This window comes from Tursiops truncatus, chromosome 20 (assembly GCF_011762595.2).
Source record: "Tursiops truncatus isolate mTurTru1 chromosome 20, mTurTru1.mat.Y, whole genome shotgun sequence".
NCBI classification, from domain to species: Eukaryota; Metazoa; Chordata; class Mammalia; order Artiodactyla; family Delphinidae; genus Tursiops; species Tursiops truncatus.
Window position 1 is genome coordinate 41,155,673 of NC_047053.1, and position 25,074 is coordinate 41,180,746.

Here is a 25,074-nt window from a genome sequence, read left to right on the forward strand (position 1 = left end):
CTAGGTTGGGCTGGTGTTACAGTAACCAGTTGCCAGTGAGATTCTGGATAAAGCCACTGAGAATTCAAACCAGGAAATGGAGCCCCACCACTTGTTGGTCCAGTTTTCACAAACGTGAGAATCCCTGGCAAAGGGACCAGAACTGAACTGGTTTTACAAACCGCCACTGAACTTGATGATTGTATTGCAATGGCGTAGGCTGCGTGATGTCACCTCTGGCCGTGTCTCTGGTCTCCCTGTTTTCCAATTAATCACATCATTATGCAGCCATGGTCAAGGGAATGTAACTGCTGAAAACTAGCTCGTGATTGGCATATTATGGAATTAACGGGTGAATAATAAAAGTATATATATATTATATATATATATATAAATATTTTAAATATCTTTCATGTTCCAAATGTACAAGGATGTTTGGTCTCTAATGAAAAACTGAATCCAGATCATTCCTCAAAATTAGAATCTCAGGCCAGTGCCAGACAAACACGTTGGTGCAGTGAATTGTTTCCTTCTGAAAGCAGGCATTGACTTTTCTTGGGGGAGCAGGAGAAAGAGGATGTGGGGAATATTATCCAGTTCCCCTCTGAATCAGCTGGAATACTGGCTTCGAGAAGGCGGGCTGGGGTGGAAGGGCTGTGCAAGCTTTGGGGAGAGCTCGGCTCTCTTAGAACGGCAGGGGGAGTCCTGGCTGGGGCTGACTCAACTCGGAGCTTTTCCTGCAGGGGCCGCGCCTTTTCTGCATCCTGAACCTGGGCAGCGGGGATGAGCTGTGGAAGCGGGTTTCATGAATCAAGTCCCTCTTGCAATCCTCTTGGCCTGCTCCCTGTAGGAAGTCATCCTGCCAACTGAGTTTTAAATCAGGGCTCATTAGCCAGCTGTTGCCAACCGTATGTTACGGGGATCAGTCCCCTGTGAGATGATGTTTTTCCACTGCCTGGGGTGACTGGCAGTTTGAAGGGGACCTTTGACCTCCTTGTAGCATCTGGATCGTTGTGGAGACCACATCAGTGCAAATCCTGCTTAGCTCATCTTAGAGCAAAGAGCCAGGAGGACCCTGATGCCCCCAGGGTGGTTGGGCAAGGATGGCGTGGGGCCGACGATACCCAGACCTCCAGCCACCAGCCCTTGGCCTGTGCCTTCCAACCCATTAGCCATCTCTCATGCTCCTTTCCGAGACACACAGCCTGCGAGTAGCGGCAAGGAGTGGTGGCTAGACGCTGATCTGGACTTGGCGACAGAAATGATTTCCTGTTGTCGTTGTCTGAGTCTGATTTTCACTGATGGTGTTTTGTGGATTTTTGTGGTGGTGGTGATGGTTGCTGATGCTGCTGGTGGCCCCCGGAATAATGGAGCTTCTGGTCGCACGGCTGTCGTGTAGGCATCCCTCAGTTGTGCTCAGCCCAGTGGCTTGGGGAGGATCGGGCTGTGAACTGTCGGCAGCAACCCATGTCCAGGCTTGTATGTAAGTTTTGCTCTAGGAGGAGGTAAATGGTGTGGGGTGGGGTGCTTCCACCTGGCTGCTTTCACCTCTCAGCTACTTGTAGAGGGGAGGAAGCCTTAGCTCGCAGGCCTGTAGGGCCGTGTTGCAGGCTGTGGGTTTTGGTGAGCTATGCCAGAGGCTGATTCTGCAGGGTCCCCAGAGCTGGAGGGAATCGTGTGCCTGGGATGGGGCTGTTCTGCCCCTGCACACGCAGGGGTGCTGCCAGCTTCCCGCAGATGGCTGCTGGAGCCAGCAACTCCACTGATTGGCTTTTCATCAGAGGCCTCTAGGGGCCTCCCTTCTCCTTGTCGTCCCCGTGCTGCAAACTGCAGGCACTGATCATGGCTGACCTTTGACTCCTTGACTCCGAGATGCCCAGACCAAAGAAGCTGCTGTTCTTAGCAAGGTGTGCACTGCATTCCACGGACGGTGGGAGTCGGAGAGGCAGGGCTCGCCCCACAGCCATCGGACACACCCCAAGGCCCAGAGCAGCCCGCCCTGTGCAGGCTTCTAAGGATGTCAAAGAACAGAGTGCCCAACTCTCCTACCTTGGGCAGGACCTGGAACCTGGAAAAGCTCCCTGTCACAGGCTCGGTCAGCTCGGGGCCAGGTCCCAGCCCGAGCTGCCTCTGAAATTTGAGGTGCACGACAGCGCCGGGAGTGAGCTTTGCCTTGGTGACTGAAGTCACGGAATGGAAACTGTGAGGCCCGTGCCTGTTCTGGAAGAAACAGATTTCCTGGAGAGGCCCCAGTGTCTCCCTCCAAAACCCTGCGACTGCTCCTTGGACTCTGCCGTTGTCTCCTGGTAGGGACCCTGCCGCCTTCAGCGCCGCCGCCGCCCAGGTCTGCGGGAGTTGGCTCGGTGGTTGCTGTTAGTCTCCTTTTTGCCCAAACAGCCCCTGGGTTCTTCACGCGACTCGTTCCAGGACTTCAGGTCAGAGAGCTCAGAGAGAACCAGTGCTTGGGGTTTGGGGCCTTGCAGGATGGTGGACCCGTGGCTGGCTTGAACCCAACGAGGGAAAGGCCCGGGGCCTCCATACTCATCCGTGGGGACCTGCCTTGGGCAGCTTCTCTTGGTGGGCTTCCCGGGTGTGGCCCTTAACCTCTGCCTCCAGCGCTGGGCTCTCGGACTCCATGTTCCAGATGTTCACTCCTGCCTTTGGATTGACTCTGCATTTGACCCCTGACCCTGTGGCACATTCCCACGGCCTCCTCACTCTGTAAGGAGAGAGCTGGGGAGAAAGGAGGCCTCAGCTCTGGACTGAGGTCAACTACATAGGGCTCGTTTCCCCCACGCGTGCCCACTTCCGAAGATGCGGACATCTGGTTTGAAGGCCGGCCCACACCAAGCCACTTCAACACCTCGGTTTATGGAAAATTTCAGGCCTTGCTGCAGCTCCCTTCTAACTGCCGTCACATACTTGCTGAAGCCCGGGGTGGGTGTCTTGAATTCTTTGTCCAAAGATGGCCCAAAGGCCTGGATAGCTTCACAGAGCTACAGCCAGGGAGAGGGTGGTGGCAGGCCGGGGTGGGGTGTAGGGCAGGAGCGTATTTCTGGCCGGTGCCTCCTCACCCAGGGGCAGCCTTCCTGAGGCCTGGCCCGCCTGCCCCAGAACCAGAGGAGAGCTGGGGCTGTGGTTTACTACTGCAAGGTGACGGCAGGCCTGCAAACAGACCGTCCCTAGGGACGCCGTGGGGGAAATTTCACTCAATTCAGTGCAAAAATATTGACTGCCGGCCGGCAGGGTGCCACATCGGGGAACAGGGAAGTGGGAAGCTTCACCTTTCTGTCTTGGCTTTTCTCCGGGCTGTGGGAGGGGCATCCATTTCCGGGGTGGGGGGAGAAATGCCAAATGCATTGTTGTTCTGCTTGGTACATCTCACTTGTTTCTAATAAAGGAAGCAGCTGAACAAAACCCTCCCGCCCTCCTGTATTCCTCTGGTCAGCAGGTGGCCGTGGAACCGATGCAGCCCCCGGCCTGGGCTGGAGCCCTCTCGCTCTGCAGGGAAGGCCCTCGTGACCACAGCACCGGGCAACTTCTGAACACCTTCCTTTGACAAGGCTGCCCTTTCAGGGCCAGCTTGGCTCTTTGCCCCTAACCTCTCCCACCCGCCAGCAAGGAGCCGGTACTGACTCAGGTTCCTCTGTGTAAGAGGAGCAACCAGGCTCAGCGCCAGCACCCTCGGTCCGGGTCAGCGTGGCTCCTCTGACGGAGGGCGCAGGCACCACCCCTCCCCCTTGTCCAGATGTCACACCTCCCCTTGCAGGCCAGGGGCCGGGTGGTTCTGTTGAGACACCGGGGGTGCTTTTAATGCTGCAGGCCGGCAGGTCCCACTGAACCAGAAAGGTTCCCAGGAAGGGCCTGAGAAACCGCATCTAGACTTCCTGTGTGTCGTGTGTGTCCCCCCGCCCACCCCCTCTTCTCTTCCTCTGGACCTTTTCATCCATTCCCCCCATGGCTGGTGCTTCCGAGCCCCTTCCCAGGGAACCTGGGCCCTGAGCGGCACCCTGAGAGGACACAGGATCTGCCCCTGGGATCATCCGTGAGGCCTTTCCCAGTCCTCCTAGACCCCCACCCTACGTCTCTCCCCAGCCCCAGAGCAGCTGACTCCAGCTCCTGACAGCGGGCCTGCGGGCCTTCGCGCCCGTCTTAGGTTTGGGCTGGGAGAACACAGCCCTGTGGGTGGTCTCCACCCAGGGGTCTCCAGAATTACGAGCTGTGTTTCTTCTTTGCCCCCAGCTCCCATAATCAGTTCCTGTCAGCTTTTTTGCCTTAAAGACTCTCGCCCTTTGAAGGCCATCTTCCCAGCCTTCGGGCTCTTCTCCTAGCAGTAAACCCTTACTCTGCTGCACCACGCCAGAGACGAGAAGCAGGACGGGGGGCTCAGCCGGGGCGCCCGTGTTTACCTGACAGGAGCCCCAGCCCAGGCCCTGCGGGCACCGGACAACTCTCAGTTGCCCTTCATATGCCAACACTGGACCTGGCCTCACCGTGCCCCCAACCGTGGGGCTGCAGTTTGGCTGCCTGCCTCTCCTGACAGCCGTGAGTGTTGTGTACCAAGGCCGCCCAGCCCATTCCTTCACGGTTCCTGGACAGGGGGGCATCTGGGCCCCTTCAGAGTCTGATTGTCTTCTTTCAGACACACTAATTCCTCAGAACCGAATGCCCCTCTTGGTGTAAACCGAGAGCAGGGTGAGGCTGTCACTTCTGCATCAGGCAGGAAGGTGGAGACAGCCCAGCCCTGGGTTCTATGGGAGCAGCTTCCAGCCCCAGCCCAGCCCAGCCCTGCCCCAGCCCACCCTCTGGGAACTGCCGTCAAGCTCAGCCCTTGTTGCTTGAGGGAACCCCAGATGCCAGGGCTCCACATTTAATCCCAGAAAGTCACCTTTCTGATAGGTCTCCTCTGGATTCTGCCTTCTGGTGTCTGGGCACCTCTCCCAGCATCTCTAGGGGGGCCTGGGGCGGCCCGCTGCTTTCCAGGCCTTTGTCTAGAAGGCTGGTTGGCTGGTGGAAGGAGAGTTCCAGGTCTCTGGGATTCGTCTACTGAGCAGACAGGGGCCTCGAACCCAGCTGAGCCTGGAAAGGGGGACTCTGTCTGGAGTCCCTCAGAGGCCTGTCCCCGCCCCCTTGAGGGCCATCACAATCCTGCTCTGGCAGAAGCCCACCTACCTGCCCCGCTCCCCGTCCAAGGCCCCTGGTGTACGTGCTGTAGGGGTGGCTTTGTGAGCTGCTGTCCTCACAGTCTTGTGATGCTGGCAGCAGCTTTGAGCCAAGAGGAAGGGTCAGGGCTATTTTGAGCTGCGGCAGCTCCTCCAGCACCCCTGGCTGTCTTAGACAGGGAGCCCAGATGCAGCAAGAGGCCCAGGGGACGCTCCCTCTGCCCCGTCCCTCCTCATAGGCCTGTGGGTGTGGCCTCAGAGGTGCTCAGGGCGTGGCAGTGGTAAAGTAAACTTGCTTCTTTATTTTGTTCTGCTGTCCTCTCCAGGGCTCTTCTAAGACAAGTTAAAAATCTCCTCCTAGGTTTACCCAGGGCTGAGCCTCCCTCTCCCTGCTTGCTTTAACAAGGGAGTGGCGCTCAGGTTCCAGAGCTGGAGGGAGGAGCCCAGAAAGCCTGGAGGGGGAAGGAGGGCCTTACGGGGTGGCTAACGCCTGGGGAGGGGGCAAGGGGGTGGCTGGGCTCCTTGTGGGAAGGAGGCTGGGACGGGGCAGAGAGTGGCTGAGGGCTTACATGTCCTGCTCCCCAAGTCTCCTGGCAGCAACGGGCCTGGCTCTTCAGAAGCCACGACGACCAGGTGGGCTGAGCACCCGAGGAGCTGGGGGCATCTCACAGCCCAGGGAAAAGATCAACTGCCTGTTCTTCAGGAGGGGCTGAGGCGGCCCTCAGCACCCAGTTGAGAACAGAGCCTGGTGGGCAGGCTAAGTGGGAGGCTGGAGGGCTGGCCCTCCGTCACCCCTCCTCTCCAGAGGAGGAGACGGCCTCCGCTGAGGGATGCAGACTGGCACCTGCAGAACCCAGGGTGGCTCAGCTGTGCCGTCAGGAGCGCTGGATGCAGATGTGGACAAAGAGGGTGGCTGGTGACAGTGAGGCCCCGTCCTTGGAAAGCAGGTGGATGTGGCGGTATCCTGCCGGGAGGGTAGCCCGGTGTCAGCTTCTCTGCCCACCGCCCTGTGGGGCCAGGCTCTCGGAGGGAGTGGGCAGCCCGGGTGAACAGGGTCTTGGAGGCCCGGCGCCCCTTCTCTTTCCACCCCTGTCAACCCCACCAACCTTGCTTCAGGCTGCTGAGAGGCAGTGTAAACTGGCCCACAAAGTCATTGGGGGACGTGGCATCATAATCTTCTACCACGAACCGGACCAGCACCAGCTCCGGAGCCCGCAGCTGGAACTGCAGGGTCTGCCCCCAGCGGGGGTTGAAGCCTAGGGCGCAGGCCTGACCGTCAAGAGCCCGCCCTGCACCTGCCCCGCTCCCCGCTATCTGCCCCCAGCTCGCCCCAGCAGGGCCCCCACCGTTGTTGAGCACGTAGTTGGTCTCCTTGCAAGCACAGTCTGCGGGCACCCCGTGGATCTCAATGCGCACCAGCGGGTCCACGATGGAGTTTGGCTTCTCGGCATTCAGCTTGGGCAGCTGCTGCGCGGTCAGCACCTGCGCGGGAGCGAGGGGAGCTGCAGCCTAGCCCGAGGGGCTCACACCGGCCCTCCCGCTCAGGACCTGGAGGCGGACCACCCTCCCACGAGCTGTCCCCAGGCCTCTGCTATCCTCAGGCTGGCACCCCGCAGACAGGGACCCCAGGCAGGGTGTGGTCCAGGCTGCTGACCTGGATGGTGAAAGTCGTTCTGGGGGGTCCAGGACACTCAGGGTCAAAGGTTGTGTCAGGCTGCCGCAGACAGGCAGGTTTCAGGACATAGCCGCACTGCCCATTGATAAGGAAGCGCCCGGCATTGAGGTCCATCTCATAACCTGGCGTCTGGAAGTTCAGGGCCACTGTGGACACAGCGGGGGCAGGGCAGGGGCTCTCAGTGGCCCTCTCTTCACTGCTCAGTTTCAGGAGTCTCACTGCCCTCCCCACCGGACACACCTCATGGGGCGAGGACTCAGCTCTCTCTAGAGAGGGCCCAGGGTCCCACTGCCTGGGTAGTGATATCCCACCCCTACCATGGCTGGGGGGTTTCACGGCAGCCTCCACAGCTGGAGCCGGAGGGTGGGGCTGGGCCTGGGGCCGGGCCAGAGGCAGGATCCAAGGAAGCCCCATGTTTCCCTCCCTGCCCCCAAGGGGACCAGGCTCCTCTCCTTCGGCTCTGCTCGGCCTCCCTCCAGAACACGCGCTCGTCAGCGTTGCTTAGTGGGGACTGCTGGACTGTGTGCGTGTGTGTATGGGGCACATGGGAGCGGAGGTTTTGAATTTCCACCTGCATGAAAAGTTTTGAGATTGTGCACTAGCTCGTTTACACAAACGAGCCTGCTCTGTGTTTCCCCACCTTCCTTGTTGATCAGTCTTTTAATCACTGGCATCTATAGGACTCATTTCTCCACCTTCTGGAAAGCTGTGCGGCCTCATCACCGCTGGGGCTGCCGTGGCCCCCTGCCCACCCCCTCTCCCCGGCGCTCCCACTCACCCAGCTGACAGCCCGAGTTCCACATCTCCTGGGGGTTGTAGTTGGCGGAGTTCATCCGCAGCCCCAGTGGGTAGACACGGGTCAGTTGGCAGGCATTGTGCCTGATGAAGCTGTTCCCTGAGGGAGAGTTGGGGCAGGACTGTGACAGCCCCTGGGCTGTGGCTCACCGGGTGCCAGGGCCTGTCCCCTCCCCTCCCCCACCTCCAGAGACAAGCTGGGAACAGAGGCTGAACTCCCATCCCCAGCTCCCCCGCCCCGGCTCCTTGTTCTCTCTGATGAGGGGACGGGGGTCCTCACAAGGAGGCTGCTGAAGTCCAGAGAGGGGCAGGGACCCCCCCCCCCCGCTCCCGCCGCCTGACACTGCCTCCCACCCCAAGTCCCCACGTTCCCAACTTGGTGGGTGGAGCACTTGGCCCCAGGCTGGCATCCCCTGTCTTTCATGGCTCATCCCACAAGCACTCCTCCAGCCACGCCTCTGGTTCCAGGAACCCTTCCTGTACCTCAAGCCTCCAGGCCTTGGGCCAACCTGCTCCTCCTGTCTGAAGTCCCCTCCCCCTCTTCACCTGGCTGCTTCCGCCTCATCCTTCAGTCAGGTGTCTTCTCAGCCACCACTTGCTCGGGAACCCTTCTCTGGTCTCACCCCCTCCTGCTGGGCTTCCCCAGGCTCCATCGTGCCTGTCCTGCCCGACTGATCACCCGGCACCGTAATTATCCATCTGTGTCTGGCCCCACCACTAGGCTGTGAGCTGGTGAAGGCAGCCAGCAGCCTCCCCTTCCTGTGCCCTTTTCCCTCTATGTACGCCTGGCCGGGTGCCGGGCGTGTGCTGGGCACTCATTCCCTGAGCCCCTCTTTTCACTGCCCCCGAAGCCCTTTCGCACTCCTTTCCAGATCAACTTCAGCATCTACCACCCACCAGCAGCCTGCAGGTCCCCCAGAGGCCCGACGTCCCGGCTCCTACCTGCCTCTCGGATGAGCTTCTTGGCCTTGCGCTCGCTGAGGGAGCTGACCTGGCAGGGCTGGGGCGGGGCTGGGGCAGGGCGCAGGGTCCGCAGGCGGCTGGCACAGCAGTACACGGCCAGGGCCGACAGCTCCGGGGAGATCTGCTTGGCCTGGGAGACGAGCCTCAGCGGGGGTCTGCCCACTCCAGACCCCTGGTCCTCCCACCTTCCTTCCCTCTGCCACCTGCCCCCAAGCTCCACAGTGGCCTCAAGCCCCTGCCCAGCCCGGGCTGGCCCAGCCAGGCCCACTCACCCGCCGCCTCTGCTCTGGGGCCCCCGCCTCCTCTTCTTCGTCCTCGTCTTCGTTGTCCTCCTCCCGGTCTGACAGAATTCGACCGTCCTCATTCCGAGCAGCTGGCAGCCTCTTCCCCTTCACCAGGACCCGGCCTTTCAGCTGCTGTAGAGACCAACACGGAAAAATTAAGCCCTTTTGCCCCTGTGTCGGCCGGTCAGTCTGTCACTCAGCCACCACTGTGTGAGGGGCTGGCCCAGGGTGGCGAGCAGCGAAGGAGACACAGATGAGTGATGTTTCTAATAGGAAGAAACCTATGAGGGAAACAGCCCCATCCACAGGGGACTGGCTAATGGGGTCCCTCTAAGCATCAGCATCCTACACAGCAGCCAGTAAAATGAATGAGGCGGCTCAGGGTTGAGAGAGACGGTGCTCTCTTCAAAAAAGATCTCATGTTAAAAAAAAAAAAAAAAAAAAAAAAAAAAAAAAACTCGTGAAAGAAGCGCATGTAGAATACGTGTTCACGTGATCTTCGTGCACCATTTGAAAGAGAAGATAGCTGTGTACATAGCTATATATATGCGTGGGAAAGTTCTGGAAGGATACACAAGACACTGTTGAAGATGCTCACTTCTCCAGAAATAGGACGGGGGGAGCCTGAGTGGAGGAAAATCCGTGTTCCATTGTGTATGCTTTTCTGCGGCTCCATCTTTTCTTTTACCATATGTATGTTATTTTCATACCGACAAAAAAATCACACACAAAGGTGAACCTACATTCCTTGCATAATTTGGGATTGGGAGGAGGAGGAGAGTTTTCTCAAAGAGCCCCAAAAGGATGAGTGTCCTGAAGGGGCAGATGAAATGCTCTGGGGGTTGGGAGGAAAGGAGGAAGGACCACTTCTGGCCAGAGAGCTGAGGAAGTTGTTAAGGCCACAGGAAGAGGCCCTTTACGCTGAGCTAGAGCTCTAAGCAGGTGGCGCTTGGCGAGCACAGATGGCTAGGAAGGGAGCTTCAGATGGAAGAGACAGTGTCAACCAAGGCCTTTGAGATGGGAATGGCCAAGCCTGCAGGGACTCCGTGGGCAGGAGGCAGAGCGGGGAGGTCAGGGCCAGGTCGTAGAGGGCCTTCGATGCCAGGTGACAGGGTGGGGTGTGTCTAGTCAAAATGGAAGGCAGACAAGTGACTAGACCACAGGGTGGCAGATGTCAGATGAACGGAGAAGCGGAGGAAGGTTAAGACAGAGAGGGGAGGGGCCCTGAACAAGGGAGGTGGATGTGGACCTCGGAGCCAGACCCTCCCCCCACCCAGGCTGGGGGTCCGGGAGCATCACCTCTGGGGACGGCAGCTCTTCAGGGTTCTGGGAGTCCAGCAGCTGCGTCACCAGCATGTCCCCCAGGATGGTGTGGAGGTGACGGGCCATGGCAGCCTGCTGCTCCAGCCCACAGTGGTTCTCGAGGGACAGGATGACGGGGTACGGAGACAGCTGTGGGAGGGAGGGTCAGCAGCTCAGTCACTCACCCCTCCCCCACCAGGACCCCTGCTATGCCCGGCCCCCAACCCCTTTCAGGCCAGGCAGGCAAAGGCAGGGCTCTGCAGAACCCACTCTGGGGGAGACTGAGTGCGTGGATGTGGGACACACTGGGGTCAGTGTGCACGTGGAGGGGCAGAGGTCAGATCTGGGGCCTCGGGGAAGGGGTAGAGTGTCTGGGGAGCTGAGGGTGGCTGCAGGAATGTTTTTTTTTTATGAATGTTCTTTATCTGTTAATGACACTGACCATGTCGTTTAGGTTGCACACTTTTGGTCCCAGCCCATCATTTGCTGACGGTAAGGTTTGTATAGCTCGACAGAAGTTGCAATTTTATGTAGGTGCAACACTGAGCCTCTCACGATTTTCTCTTTGCGAGTCACGATTAAAAGGTCCTTCCCTACCCACAAGGTTTTCTTCTGGAAATTTTACGATTTTAATACATTTACTAAATATAAGGGTGGGAGAAGGGAGCCTCTCACCCAGCTTTATTCTACCCCATTGGGCAGTTGTCCCAGCAGCACTTGGTGAAAGTGAGTCCCTGGGCAGGGGTTTCTTTTGTTTCGGGGGGTTTTTTGTTTTGGGGTTTTTTTGGCCGCACCACACGCGGCATGCAGGATCTTAGTTCCCTGACCAGGGATCGAACCCGTGCCCCCTGCAGTGGAAGCACAGAGTCTTAACCACTGGACCACCAGGGAAGTCCCAGGGGTTTCTTCTGGAAGGACTGAGACCAGCTGATGTCATGGGGAAGGCTCTGGGGCTGGGCGTGGGAGTCCCAGGGCTCACCGTGAAGGCATGGTCACGCACTGCCTGGATCACGTCTCGGAAGAGGATCTTGGAGGTGAGGGTGTGGCCATGGTAGATGACCGGCTCCCCTCCTGGCCCCTCCCAGCAGTCAAGCTCCACACAGCGGCATCCCTGGGCAAAGGCTCTGCGGACAGATGGATGGATGGGCAAGGTGTCGTATGGGTGGCACAGAGCAGGGCGATGGACAGGCCCCCAGGTAGGCCCCAGGAAGCCCATGGCGGGAGCTGAGCCCCATGTCCATCCCCAAACTGGCTCCCAGACATGTTCACTCCCACCATCCCCCCCACTATGGTACCTAACATAGGCCTCGGTGCTGCTGGGCCCACCGATCTGAGAGTCGGTCAGGTAGGTATTATGGGAGGAGGAGATGAAGTAGTGGGCCAGGGACTGGTTCATGTCCTGGAACACACACGTGTGGGCCGGGTTCAGGGCAGCCCCCTCAGGCGACAACAGGTACATCATGAAGCCATCCAGAGTCATCAGCTCGTGCTGCTTGGCTGAAGGAATGGGCAGAAGAGAGCATCACGGGGGACCCCTTTGTCTGGCCCTAAAATGCCTCAAAGCTCACTCAACTTAGTAATAGTGAGCACCTGTCTACTGACTGGACTCCACGTAAGTTACGCCTTTTTTTTTTTTTTTTTGGCCACACCTCGCAGCTTGCGGGATCTGTTTCCCGACCAGGGATTGAACCCGGGCCACGGCAGGGAAAGGCTGGAATCCTAACCAGTAGGCCACCAGGGGACTCCCAAGTTATGCCATTTAATTTCAACCCAACCCTGTGAGGACGGTACATTACTATGCCATTTTACAGATGTGGCAGCTGAGTCTCAGAGAGGCAAGGTAACCTGCCCAAGATGGTGCCCACAGCCTGTAATAGCAGAGCCCACTTAGCTGGGAACCCGGACCTGTCAGATGCCGAGCCCTGGGCCGTGTTGGCCCCAGCCCCATCTGTCAGACCCCTCACCTGTCTCGTTGAGCTCATAGGTGTGGATGAGCTGCTGGGCGTGGGCCAGTGTGGCGTCATCCTCACCCTGGTCCTCCAGGAACTCCAGCAGCTCGGGGGCGCTCAACACCCGGTCCTCGCCCGAGTACCGATGGAAGATCTCCTCCAGCTCGGGGCGTTTCAGCAGCCGTCGCAGAAACTCCTCGATCTCAGGCCCCTCCAGCCACTCATTGTTGGAGCGGTCACACTCCTGGAGAGCAGGAGGGAGAGATTCAGAGGAGGAGGACACCCTGGGAGAGCTGGCCTGCGCTGACACACCCGTCATCCACCACGTCTGGGAAGGAGGCACTGTCCGCAGTTTCACAGGTGGAGAAACTGAAAGCTAGCCAGGCTCCGGATCTCACTCAGACTCACACAGCTGCTAAATCACAGGCTGGGATTCTAAGAAAGGACTCTGGGGTTCATTGCCTGTTCCTCTGCCCCACGACCTACTCCAAGAATCAAGATGTGGGAGGAAAAACTGTGAGCCCTGGGCAGGGCTGAGCCCCGGGCAGGGCTGAGACCCGGTGCCAGAATCCCCGCTCCCGTGTGTATACGCTACCGTTCTCAGCCTCACACGTTCACACCCAGGGGCAGTGAGCAACACATAACAGAATTCACGTGGCGCTATCGGCCCAGGTGCACTGGTGCCGTGGCCCCTTCTGTCTTTTGGGGTCACAGTCAACATCCACACAGGTATCTCCACGTGATCCAACTGGGCCACGGATGCACAGCCCACCTCCGTGGGCCCCTGTCTGTGCTCCCACATGGGGGGTGTACATGGTCACGTGTGGAGGTGCCACACATGCCACAGTGGAGGGGGTGCGCTCCTGTGTGTACCCATGAGCCTGAGGTCCTCCCTACCTGGGCTCTGCCTGAGGGTGAGGAAAGGAGCTCTGGGCCAGCACTCCCATCCTGGCCCAGTGGCTTCACTGGGTTGAAAGTGTACCTAGGCCCAGATGTGGCCTTTCTGCAGAGAGAGGCCACTCTCCACAAAAGCTGGCGGGTGGGAAGGGGGAGGGAACTGGTGGCTCAGATGGCTGGGGAAGGCAGAGGGCAGGTGGGAAGGGGGAGGGAACTGGTGACCCAGATGGCTGGGGGAAGGCAGAGGGCAGAGGCCAGAATGGTGGCAGATGCCCACCTTGAAGAGGCCGTAGGCGTACATGTCGTTCATGTCCACGTTGACCATGCGGAGCAGGTTCTTGATCTCCTTGAAGCTCATCTTACTGTCCTGGTTGGAGTCCGCTCGATGCAGATAGAAGTGGATCCAGGTGTGGGTGCTCAAGAAATACTAGAGACAGGCTGGGCCCAGCCCCCTGCTGACAGGTAACTGACAGGTATGGCATACCCCCAACCCCGCCCTGGGGGCTCCCAGGTTTGGGGGCTGTGGTTTCCCCTCAGCCTGTGGACCCCCTGATTGCCCCAGCCGCACGTCCTCCACGGGAACGGGCTCCCCGTCACCACCCTCGGTTCTTAAGACAAGGGGCTCTATCTCTAACCGCGGGTCCCTAAGGGCGGAGCCACGCCTCCCCTGGGCCTGAGGGTCCTCCCGGCACACGGCCGGCCCCCCTCCCCGCGCGGTCCGCTGCCTTCCCCGGGAGGATATTGGTCGAGGCGCTCGCGCTGGCTCATGGCATCGAGGCGCGCGCGCAGCTTGGCCAGACCGCGCACCCAGCGCTGCGCCTCCTCGGCCGTGGGCGCCGCCAGGTCCAAGTTCTTGCGACGCCCCTTGAAGGCGATGGTTAGGCAGCGCGCCGGCTCGAAGGCGCCCCCGAAGCGCCGCAGGCCCTCGGACTGGTGGCCCTCGCGGACGGCCTCGATGTGCTGCACGAAGACTGCGGAGAGGGACGGGACGCGCGCGGCCGGGTCAGGGCGGCGGGGCCGGGCCTCCACTGTCCCCAGCCTGCCCGCGCCCGCCCGGGCCCCAGCTCACAGATGTGCTGCGAAGGCGCGCGCGGGATGCGCCGCTGGAACCACACGCTCAGGCCGTCCTCCTGCAGCCGGTACAGCCGCTCCTTTTGCCATGTCCGCGAGCGGATCTTGCAGAGCCGGGAGCCCCGCAGCATGGCGCGCACGTCCTCGTCCTCCGTCAGGCCTGCGGGGGTGGGAGGTGATGGGCATCCTGGCCGGCCCTGCTTGCAGGTTCCCTCCACCCTCCTCCCAGCAGGGAGGTGCGGCCTCCTCCCCAAGCCTCCGTAAACTCTCCCAGGCGGCTCTTCCTCTCCCTGTAACAGGCCCCAATACCGGCTTTGGCTGTAGGCTCTTTGGCCCCAAGGCCTGTGCTTGGTGTGTCCCACCCAGGCCACCCTGGGAGGGGTGCCAGTAACAGGCCTGCCCTCCCCCGTGTCAAGCAGCCTCGTCCGGAGGCCCTCAGAGCAGAGCCCAAGGCGGCGCCTGGGACTCAGGCCTCGCTAAAGGTCACTCTTTCTGCCACTCCCCTCCATCACGGCCTCCAGCCTTCAAGCCTGGGATCTGCCATCAACAGCCTTTTCCCTTGACACGAAAACCTGACCATCAAGAGGGTAGTCTCACTATCTAACCTAAATCTTTCCTGCTGCAACCCAAGCTCCTCACCTCTGCTTTCCCGAAGACAAGGGAGGACAGCAGAGGTCACTCTGGCTCCAGGGTCTCAGACCAAGCATGCCAGGCCCAGTCCTGCCTTGGCCAGCCTGGGGCTGATCTCCAGATGCCCTGGTGGGGCCCAGCTGAAAGCATGATCTCCTGTGACACTTGGTATCCCCCTTGCCCAGTCACTGTCACAACCCCATGTAACCCCTGAGCCCACATGTGCTCTCCGGTCACAGCGTCCATCCTTCTTAATAAGACAAAATGCTTACAAAGTACCTACTACATGCCAGACCCCACTCACGTGTTAACACACGAGAAAACAAGTGCAGAGATGCTTCAGCAACTTGCCAGAATTCCATGGCTGGGGAGTGGCAGAAGCAGGCTTCAGACCCTGGAGGTCAGGCTCCAGCACCTTCGCCCTTGGCCACTACACTGACCCCTCTGCTCCTTCTATCCTCCTCCCTCCCCCAACTCCCTGCAACCACCCTGGGCTTGAGGACCTAGGAAAGAGCAGGGTCCGAGGAGTCAAATACCAGCTCTGTCACTCCCCAGTTACACGGCCTTGGTGGCACTACCCTGTGACAGCTCTAAGCCTCATGTTCGCCATTCATAAAATGGAGACCACAATAGTAGCTGCTACAAAATCCAAAATTCAGTCAAGATGCTGCCCATCCTGGTGGGGCCACACCCTGCTCAGATCTTCCTCAGCAGGGGTCAGAACCAAAGGTTTATGAGCCAGGGGACAACAGAACGTGTGGAAACCAGACAAACTGTAGGGTCCACACCCTTCGGAAGGACGGAGGCAGCCAGGAGTGGATGAAGGCCCAGAGTTCCCAGAGAACCGAATCTGGATTTATATGTGACGCCTCCAGATTTTTCAATGTTGGCAATTAAATCAAAATTGAAACAAAAAACCCCAAAACACCACTGTTTGGGCCAAAAGAAACAAGACAGTGGGCCTCTCTTCCTCCCTTTATTTTAACAAGCTCCCAATACTGGGTTTGGCTTTAGGCTTTGTGGCCCCAAGGACTCTGCTTGCCCAGCTGCAAACCCTGACCTGAGGAATCAAGTCTAAATTCCTGGGGCTTCCTCTCACTCTCTCTAGGAGCCTTTGTAGGATCATTCTCCCATCTCTTCCTCAGACTGGGGTCCTTCAAGGACCACCTCCTCCAGGAAGTCTTTCCTGATTTGTCCTCAAATAGGAGTTCTCCTTCCCTGACCACCAGCAACACTTTTTACTTTAATTAAATCACCCCACCTAAACTGTAATTTCAGTGGACCTTAATAAGCCCAAGCGCTGGGATATCCACACCTCAGTGCTTGTCCCAGAGCCAGGCTTGCAGCCAGTGTTTTCTGAAAGGGGAGGCAGATGGACAGACAGCTGGGGACTAAGTGTATTCTAGCCCCAGCCCTGAGCCATCTGTCCAGATGTCAGGGCAGCAGCCTTGTGGGTCAGGGTTTCTCAACTCCGGCTGTGCATCAGAATCACCTGGTGGAGGTTGCAAAACCCATGACCCAGAGATTCTCATCCAGCAGGTACAGGTTGGGGGTTGGACATCTGTATGTTTAAAAAGCTACCTTATGAAACAAAAAAAAAGCTACGTTATGACTTTGAGAGTGACTATAATGGAGAATCATGGACTCAGGGGCAGGAGGAGAAACCTGCCATCCTTAAGAGGCTATGGTCCCCCTTGGGGCCAATTTGTGACCCTAATGGCTCCAAGGGGTCTCTCAGGGTTTAGACTGTGGCCTTCTGGAAGGGTCAATGCCCACTCAGTGCCACCTAGCCAGGAAGGGGAGGTGGAACCCTCCTTCTTCCAGGTAAAGAGCTGGAACTTGGCATGGGCCAGGCCAAGAGACTCACCAGACCCTCAGGCCCCTATCCCCACAGGTTCCCCACATCCAGGCAACCTCTACATTCTCTCATCCTGAGGAACAACAGAGTGGGGGGCAGGGCATTCAGGGGCACCTGCAGCGCCATCAGGGCTGAGCCCACCCCTCCACCACCCCCTCAGCTATGGGAAAGGGGACTCCTCATCCCCATGACAGCCAGGCCCTGCAGCTGCACCCACCTCCCCTGACTGGGCCAGCCCTGTGATGCCAAGGCCAGAGGTTGGGGGGGGGAGGTGGAGGAGGGGGGCTGGTGCATGACTAAGGCTGGAAATGGAGGTGAGTCACTGAAGGCCTCTTTTGTCCAGAGCCTGCTGCAAACAGGACATGGAGAAAGGCAGCCTGAGCTCCCGACCAGCACCCCACCGGGACAGGTTCCCACGCTGAGGAGGCCCCTACTCCTGGCTCTCACCCCCAGCTCCCCAGGAGCCTGCTGGGGGAAGGGGTGACATTCCATTCTGCCCACCCAACCAGCACAGGCCCCCCGGATCACACTGCCCCTTGGACCACACTGTCCTCCAACCACACTGCCAGAGGAAAAGCCACACAGAACGAGGGTGAAGTGCCCGGCTGGGCCAGGTGCCGAGTCCCTGGGTGGGTGCCTCTATTTCTCCACTGCTTGAGCTTCTGAACCCTAGGGTAGTGAGGGGGCTGAGCTGTCAGATGGGAGGGGCAGGACCAAGGGAGGTAAGGGCGTGAGGTCAGGAAGCAGGCCCAGGCCCTGGGCAGTGATACTGAGAGGGGCCTGGCCCTCTGCCTAGCCACCCAGTAAACATTTATCGGTCCCACCAGATCCAAACCCACAGATGTTTCCTCGACCTCATTCCTACCTGCTTGGAGCAGGAGTGCAAGCTGCCTGCCTCCCGTGGTTTCCGTGGATTCTCTATCTATCCATCTCTGCCTTGAACCTGGAGCTGGGCTGGGCCAGCACCATGGCCACCTCAACCGAGCAGGTGGGGGAACAATCACGAAATAACAGTAGTAAAAATGAGGACAAACAGTACCAAAAGGTGGAAACAACCCAAGCGTCCATCAACAAATGAATGAATAAGCAAAATGTGGTCTATGCATACAGTGGGTTATTATTCAGCCATAAAGAGGAGTGAAATCTGATCTCTGTTACAACACGGATGAACCGTGAAAACATTATGCGGGCTTCCCTGGTGGCGCAGTGGTTGCGAGTCCGCCTGCCGATGCAGGGGACGCGGGTTCGTGCCCCGGTCCGGGAGGATCCCACATGCCGCGGAGCGGCTGGGCCCGTGAGCCATGGCCGCTGAGCCTGCGTGTCCAGAGCCTGTGCTCTGCAACGGGAGAGGCCACAACAGTGAGAGGCCCGCGTACCGCAAAAAAAAAAAAAAAAAAAAAAAAAAAAAAAAGATGAAAACATTATTTTAAGGGAAATAAGCCAGACCCAGAAGGACAAAGGATGTACGATTCCATTTACATGAGATACTAGAACAGTCAAATTCACAGAAACAGATTTTATATCACTTATACCTCAATTTAAAAAAACTCAGAGACAGAAAGTAAATTAGAGGTTACCGGGGGCTGGGGAAAGGGAAGAATGGTGACTTATGTCCTAATGGTTACAGAGTTTCTGTTTAGGGTGATGGAAAAGTTTTAGAAATAGCACAATATTGTGAATGTAATTAAGGCCGCTGAATTACCCACTTCGGAATGGTGCACGTGGCCAACTTTATGTTAGATATATTTTACCACAATTTTTAAAAATTAAGGGGCTTTGCTGGCGGTGCAGTGGTTAAGACTCCGTGCTTTCAATGCAGGGGGCACAGGTTCGATCCCTGGTGGAGGAACTAAGATCCTGCATGCCACACAGCACAGCCAAAGAATAAGAATAATGATAATGTAATATGCCAGAAACTGCTGTACACTTTACATGGTCGAATGGTATGGGATGTGAATTAATTCTCAATAAAGCTGTTGAAGAGGCACAGAGCAGCTAACGAACTTGTCCAGGGTCACAGGGCAGCTGGGGTGCGTTCAGAGTTGGGGGGCCTCACCCAAAGGGCTCTGTGTGACTGAAGGAGCACACAGGGCTCTCTGTCTGGGGCCTGCCCACAGGAGGCGCACAGTAAATGATAACAAAGAAGGAAACCAAGGCAGTGCCGGGGGTAGGGGGGTGGGCAAGGACCCGGGTATTCTGCTCCATCCCTGCTCCTCAGTCCCATGGCTTGCAGCTGGGCCCCTCTCCCGCCCAGTGTCATCAGCTAGGGCCCAGACACCTTCCCTGAGCCGCTTATCTCAGCCCCCAGAGAGGGGCCAGGAGGTGGTGAGGAACGGGCAGCCCCACAGTTTCCCAGTAACCACCTGCAGCCTGGGCGGGTTGGGCTGTGTGTGGTCTGGGGCCAAGGCTGCGGGCAGGAATCTGCCTCACTGGCAGAGCTGCAAGGGGCTGTGGGGAGGCCAAGTTTATCCCTGGCCCTTCAATCCCACCTTTCTCACAGGTGGGCCACTGATGATTAGAGAGGACTCGCTGTGTATGCTAAAAACAGTGTGGGTGGCCCAAGGCAGGGGTGGATGCAGGGGCCATGTAGGGGGTGGGCAGAGGCCAGAGTGGGCTGGTGGCAGGGGTGGGAGTGCTGTGTGGTCACGGGGCGTGTATGCAGAGCAGGGTGTGTAAGGAGTGAAGGTGTGTGTAGGGTGGTGTGTGCACATCAGGTGTGTGTGTGTGTATGGGGTTGGTGGGTGGGAGGTGGTCAGCTTGGCATGGAAACTAAGGGGTGTGTGTGTGTGTGTGTGTGTGTATGGGGTTGGTGGGTGGGAGGTGGTCAGCTTGGCATGGAAACTAAGGTGTGTGTGTGTGTGTGTGTGTGCGCCAGTGCACACTCAGGAAGGGCCCACGGGACTCCAGTAGGAATGTGAGACATGCAGGGAACAGCGACAGCCGACAGCTTCATGCCAACGGGGGGAGGGGAGGAAGAGCAGCTTTTCCCGGTGACTGAGGCCATGAGGCTCTGGGAGGGGACAGGCAACGGCAAGGGGTCTCAAACTCCTTCCCACCGGAATCCTCAAGCCAGCAGGTAGCCTCAGCACCTCGGGTACCAAACGCGTCCCCCTCGCCCTGACTGGCTGCCACACCCAAGGCTAGAGCCTAGCGGAGCTCAGTGCCAGAATCCATAACATTCCTTGAAGCATCAACAAAGTCAAGAAAGGCAGGCGGTGCTTCCCCTGCTCTGGGTGGACGTAGTGCGATAAAGGTGGCAACACTCTTCTCCGCAGGGCCAGACCAGGCGTGAAGCCTGTTTGGGGGCTGAGATCGTGGAGCGGGGCTCCTCAGAGCTGAGGAAGGAGGAGAGGTGAGGGGGGCCAGGATGCAGGGCAGAGCCAGCCCCCCAGCCCTGCCTGGCACACGCCGGCGCGACCAGGAGGGCTGCCCACCCCTCCCACCACCCAGGCCAGGCACCTCCCCAGACCGGGGGCTGCTCTGAAGACCGCCCCACCTGCCAACCTCGCCCCTGGCAGCCCCACTCACCCTGCAGGAGATGCCCTGGGCAGGCCATCGGGAGAGCCCGCTTTCCCTGCGGCACTTGGCGGTGTGTGCCGACGGGGGAGGGAAGGCAACAGATTCTGCCCACTTAGTGCTCTGCTCACAGGAGGATTAGCGGCAGGGTGGAGCATCGGGGCACAGGGACAGTTCCAGGCTCTGGGGAGATAGGGCTGCCAGACAAAATTCAGGATGCCCAGTTAAATGTGAATTTCAGATGAACAAAAAATAATAATATTTTAGTATCAAATATTTACATAATTTGGGACATACTGATATATATATTTTGGCAGCCCTATGAGGACACCCCTGGCAGCTGGCAGAACCACTATGGGAGAGGGGTGTAGCAGGCCCCTCCCCACCAGGCTTAAATCACTCATTCATTCATTGTGTTAGGAGCTTGGACACTGGGCCAGACTTCCTGGGTTCAAATCCTCTCTTAGCTACTTCCCAGCTTGGAATACGGGGCAAGTTACTGAACCTCTCTGAACCTCAGTTTCCTCACTTGTAAAATGAGGCTAATGGTCCCACCTACCTCATAAGGTTGTGACATTAAACGAGCTAATACAAGAAAAGCGCTCGCACAGTGTTATAAAGGTGGTAATTAGTATTCATTAATTCCAGCAATAATGAGCTCTCATTGAGGGCTTCCCTGGTGGCGCAGTGGTTAAGAATCTGCCTGCCAATGCAGGGGACATGGGTTTGAGCCCTGGTCTGGGAAGATCCCACATGCCGCGGAGCAACTAGGCCCGTGAGCCACAACTACTGAGCCTGCGCGTCTGGAGCCTGTGCTCCCAACAAGAGAGGCCTCGATAGTGAGAGGCCCGCGCACCGCGATGAAGAGTGGCCCCCCCCTCGCCGCAACTGGAGAAAGCCCTCGCACAGAAATGAAGACCCAACACAGCCAAAAATAAATAAATTAATTAATTAATTAAAAAGAAAAAAAAGAAAAGAAACGCTGTTTCTTATTAAAAAGAGCCCTCATTGAAAACGATGGCTTTGATGGCAGACAGACGCTGCCTCTTAACCGCATGGCCTTGGGCCGGTGACTTCACCCCCTCCACCTCAAGTTTCTTATCTGTGAGGACAGTGACAGCACCTTCCCCTGGGGTGGCCGAGGATTAAGTAGGATCTGGGCTACTGCGAGTTCAGCCCTGCCCTGGTGCTCACTGGGCTCCTCTTCTAGCTCTTCAACTGTTCCCTGGCTTCCCTGGCGCAGGCCAGGCCAGCAGCCCAACCTGGGGGCGGGAGATGGGAGCAGAGTGGACCCTAGGCTCCACAAATGACTCCCACTCAATGCGGGGGCTGCTGTCCGTCCCCCCTCATCTCGGTTTCCCCCAGTATGGCCCCCCTTTCTTTTCCTTGGGCCCCTCTTCACCTTTGACTCTGAGCCACTCCCTGCTCTAGTCTCTTGACCTGATCGGAAAGAAAATCTGTCCTCTGTTAGACTAAGGGGTGTGGCAAAGGCGGTGACAGGACACAGCCCTCAGGGTCATTTCAGGAGAGGCAGCAGCTGCAGGGGTCATCGTGGAAGCTACCTGGCTGGTAGACCTAGGACTGGGCCTTTATGGCCAGGGCAGTTGGGCCCCAGGACAGCTGGGTTTCACCTCCACCTCCACCTGGACTCAGTGAGGCCTGGGGAAGGGACATTCCCCACAGACTTGACATTCCTCTCTCTGAAGGCAGTCACTCAACAGGACGGTGCCGCAGTCAGCGGGGAGGGAGGGTGGCGCAGATGGCATTCTGACACCCACATAGTTCCCAAGAGTGTCACTGTCACGGGGTGCCCGGAGCTCCCGTTCAACATTACTCAGCCAAAGGGGAATGAGTCTTGGGCTCAGCTGTAATTATTTGTCTACAAGTGGCTCCTGGCACTAGACTGTTCATTCCCCCAGGGCAAGGTGCTGTGTCCTCCATCTCTGTAGCCCCAGCCCTGACACTGCGCTCTGGCATGCGGACGGGGCTTAGCAAAAATGTATGGAATGAGGAGGCAGGCAGGTGTGCGGGAGCATCACCTCAGCCCTCCCAGGGTACCCATAACCCCCGCAGGCAGCTGACTCCTGGGGCTGCTTCTCTGGCCCAACACCAGCCCTTGACTATCTCAGCAGCACCTCAACTCCCCATGGCCATCGACCTCTCCCCAAACCACCACTGCCCCTTAGACCACAGGATGATGACGCTGCCACCCATTAGAGACACCTTCCAGATCCCACCAACTGCCAAGTCCAGCCCGGTGCATCTCCCTGTAGTTCTGGAATCCATCTCGGCTGTACCGGCCCACTTCTGAGCTCCCCGTCCCCCCCGCACACACACAGCTTGCCCAGCTGACTCCTCAACCTCCCTCCTGTGGGTCTCCTTGTTTCACCCCTGCCTTTGTCCAACCCACCCCTACTCTACACAATTCCTGCCTCTCTCCTCCGGCCTGAGACCTTTCCCGGGCTCCCGTCACCCTCCAGAGAAAGTCCATAACCTTATAAGCAGGGGCCTTGAGGACCCAGCCTCCACCTGCCTCTCCCCTTCTGCCTCACTCTAGTCTCCCTCCAGCTCCAGGGTGCAGCCAGGGCTCGCCAGCATCTTGGTCCTTCCTTCACAGCCTTATTTCTTTGCTTCATTGTCTGACATCCTTGCTGGCACTTCAGCTCTCTGAGGGCCAGGACTGTGTCTGCCTTGTTCGTTGCTGAATCCCCAGGGCAGAGCATAATATAGGCACTCAATAAATGTTTGTGGAATGCATGTGTGATTGATGAAAGGTAGGGCAGAGACCTCGTCTTCTGTCTCCATAAGGAGAGTGCCAGGCACGGCGCTCAGAACACAGCACTCAATAAATTCAGGTCAAATGAATGAGAGGAGGCAGAAGTAAGAATAGGGGGGTGGGGCTTCCCTTGGTGGCGCGGTGGTTGAGCATCCGCCTGCTGATGCTGGGGACACGGGTTCGAGCCCTGGTCTGGGAAAATCCCACATGCCGTGGATCCGTGCACTACAACTACTGAGCCTGCGCTCTAGAGCCCACGAGCCACAACTACTGAAGCCTCTGCGCCTAAAGCCCATGCTCTGCAACAAGAGGAGCCACTGCAATGAGAAGCCCGTGCACCTCAACAAGGAGAAGCTCCCCTCGCCGCAGCTAGAGGAAGCCTGTGCACAGCAACGAAGACCCAATGCAGCCAAAAATAAATAAATAAAATAAATTTTAAAATTTAAAAATCTTAAAAAAAAGAACAAGGGGTGGAGGACAGTGGTAAAGAGAAGGTAAGACCGGCTATCGGGACCTCTGATTTTTGCTCCAAGATTCACACAGGTCTTCGGGCAGCCCTGCCCTCTGTTCCCTCAGCCCCACTTCATTAACTATTCTACCGACCACAGTTCTACTACACCACTTCACTTTTACAGTATTTTACATTGTATAAAATGTAAAACTCTCACACATAAACCCCCTCGTTCAAGCCCTCAACCCCCCAGTCAGTCCCACTTTGCCCTGGTTCTGAGACGGGGCCAGGGGCAGTGTGGGGTACATACCAACTTTTGCCCTCTATTAGCTGTGTGGTCATAGACAAATTCCTGACTTTCTCTGAGTCAGTTTCCTCATCTGTGAAATGGGGATTATACCACCTGCCTCTCAGGAAGGTGAAGAAGATTGAAGGGCACCACATCTGTAACCACCCAGTGCTGGCCAGTGTCTGGGAGATGCTTGATAAACCATAGTTACTTTCCTTTCCCCCACTGACTTCCCTCAAATCTGAGAAGGCAACTCTGGCTTTCTGACCCGAAGGTAGGGCGCCTCCTGGTGGAAAACAAAAGCCATCCTGGGAGCCTCGCTCGGACCCCAGGACCTCGGGTGACCCCAGGTGCGACCTCCCCTCCCCCGCTGGAACGGTGCTGGTCTTCCATCCCTCGCCGGACTCCCCACAGCCCCATTGGGAAGCCCACCAACGGCTCGCCGGAACACCCCAACCCTCCCAGGCTGCGCCCCCGGGGCCCGTCCGCACCCACCCCGAGCCGCCCCAGCCGCTCACTGACCCATCTTCTTCAGCGCCCGCAGCCCGGGCCTCTTGTTGCCGCCGTCCTGGGGTGCGGGCGGGGACGGGAGCGCGACGGGCGCTGCGACCTGGGCCGGCACCGGGGGCTCCTCGCGCCGCCGATGGCGGCTCCTCCAGCGGCCGCACAGCATGGTCGCGGGGCCGGGGCCGGGCCCAGGGTCTGTGCGCGGTGTCGAGCGAAGAAACTTACCGGCGCCGTGAGGGAGTCGGGAGGAGGAGGTGTCGGGAGGAGGGAAAGAGGGAGGGACGAGGGTTAGGGAAGGAGGGACCCGGAGGGAGAGGGCGGGGCCAAGGATGGCGTGGGGAGGTGCGAGGGGGCGGCGAAGGGGGCGGTGACCCAGGCGGGGAACCGTGCCCTAGAGGAAGTGTGGGGAGGGGGCCTGACCCGCGACCCCGAGTCTCCGCGTTAGGCCCCTGCTCCTGAGTCCGCCTCCCCATTCTCCGAGCGTTCCTGGGATCCCGGCCCTAACGGAGTCCTGAGCCCCCATGGTGCTGGGGGGAGGCATCGGAGGGAGCGACGGCCGCCCTCTGGCACAGACACCCTCTCCTTTCCCCGGACCCTGACTCAGTGTGGACTCAGGACCCCTCTCCACCCTCCTCCTCCCCGTCCCGCCTGAGGGCTCAGAAGGAAGCCAGACAGGGGATAGGGTCCGCGAGCCGGATCGTCCTGGGCCTAGGGTCCGCGGGCCCGGAAAGCCCCGGGAGCTTAGCCGGGCGGCAGGGCAGCCCGAACCGGAGGAGTGGGGGGTGGGGGGGAGTGGGAACTGACTGGAGGTGGGGAGGGAGGAAGGCTCTGGCCATGACGTCATAGGATTAACCCTCTCCTCGCCCGGCTAGTTGCCGTCCCCAAAGGGGTAGAAGACTCCAAGCTGACTGGTCTGGAGAGGATGGGGTGGCGCGAAGCCTGGAGACCCCGGCAGAATCTGTGGTTGGAG

The 25,074-nt window shown here is 58.4% G+C and overlaps 2 protein-coding genes across 4 annotated transcripts in view; one reads left to right on the forward strand and one right to left on the reverse strand.

The window, feature by feature from the left end:
* The window catches only part of NMT1 (N-myristoyltransferase 1), a 30,719-nt gene extending 30,336 nt beyond the window's left edge, over positions 1 to 383 (forward strand). Inside the window, exon 12 of the mRNA XM_019939491.3 lies at positions 5 to 383. Coding sequence (XP_019795050.1) covers positions 5 to 25 — 21 coding nt within the window. The 3' untranslated portion in view covers positions 26 to 383. The remainder of the gene's footprint in view (positions 1 to 4) is intronic.
* PLCD3 (phospholipase C delta 3) lies at positions 333 to 24,900 on the reverse strand. Of its 3 annotated transcripts, XM_033847353.2 has the most exons (16): positions 24,120 to 24,257; positions 20,094 to 20,278; positions 14,076 to 14,237; positions 13,749 to 13,977; positions 13,284 to 13,413; positions 12,125 to 12,353; positions 11,456 to 11,657; positions 11,140 to 11,284; positions 10,158 to 10,310; positions 8,847 to 8,990; positions 8,554 to 8,704; positions 7,595 to 7,711; positions 6,796 to 6,962; positions 6,488 to 6,623; positions 6,248 to 6,397; positions 333 to 6,105 (listed from the first exon to the last, which is right to left on the reverse strand). In XM_033847353.2, the coding sequence occupies exons 2-16, from the start codon at positions 20,119 to 20,121 to the stop codon at positions 6,017 to 6,019; spliced, it is 2,232 nt and encodes a 743-aa protein (XP_033703244.1). In that variant the 5' UTR covers positions 20,122 to 20,278; positions 24,120 to 24,257; the 3' UTR covers positions 333 to 6,016. The 3 variants fall into 3 exon arrangements, with proteins under 3 accessions (XP_033703244.1, XP_033703243.1, XP_033703242.1); XM_033847352.2 differs by lacking the exon at positions 20,094 to 20,278 and having other exon boundaries at positions 8,847 to 8,987; positions 24,120 to 24,900; XM_033847351.2 differs by lacking the exon at positions 20,094 to 20,278 and having other exon boundaries at positions 24,120 to 24,896.
* Positions 24,901 to 25,074: the final 174 nt, after the last annotated feature.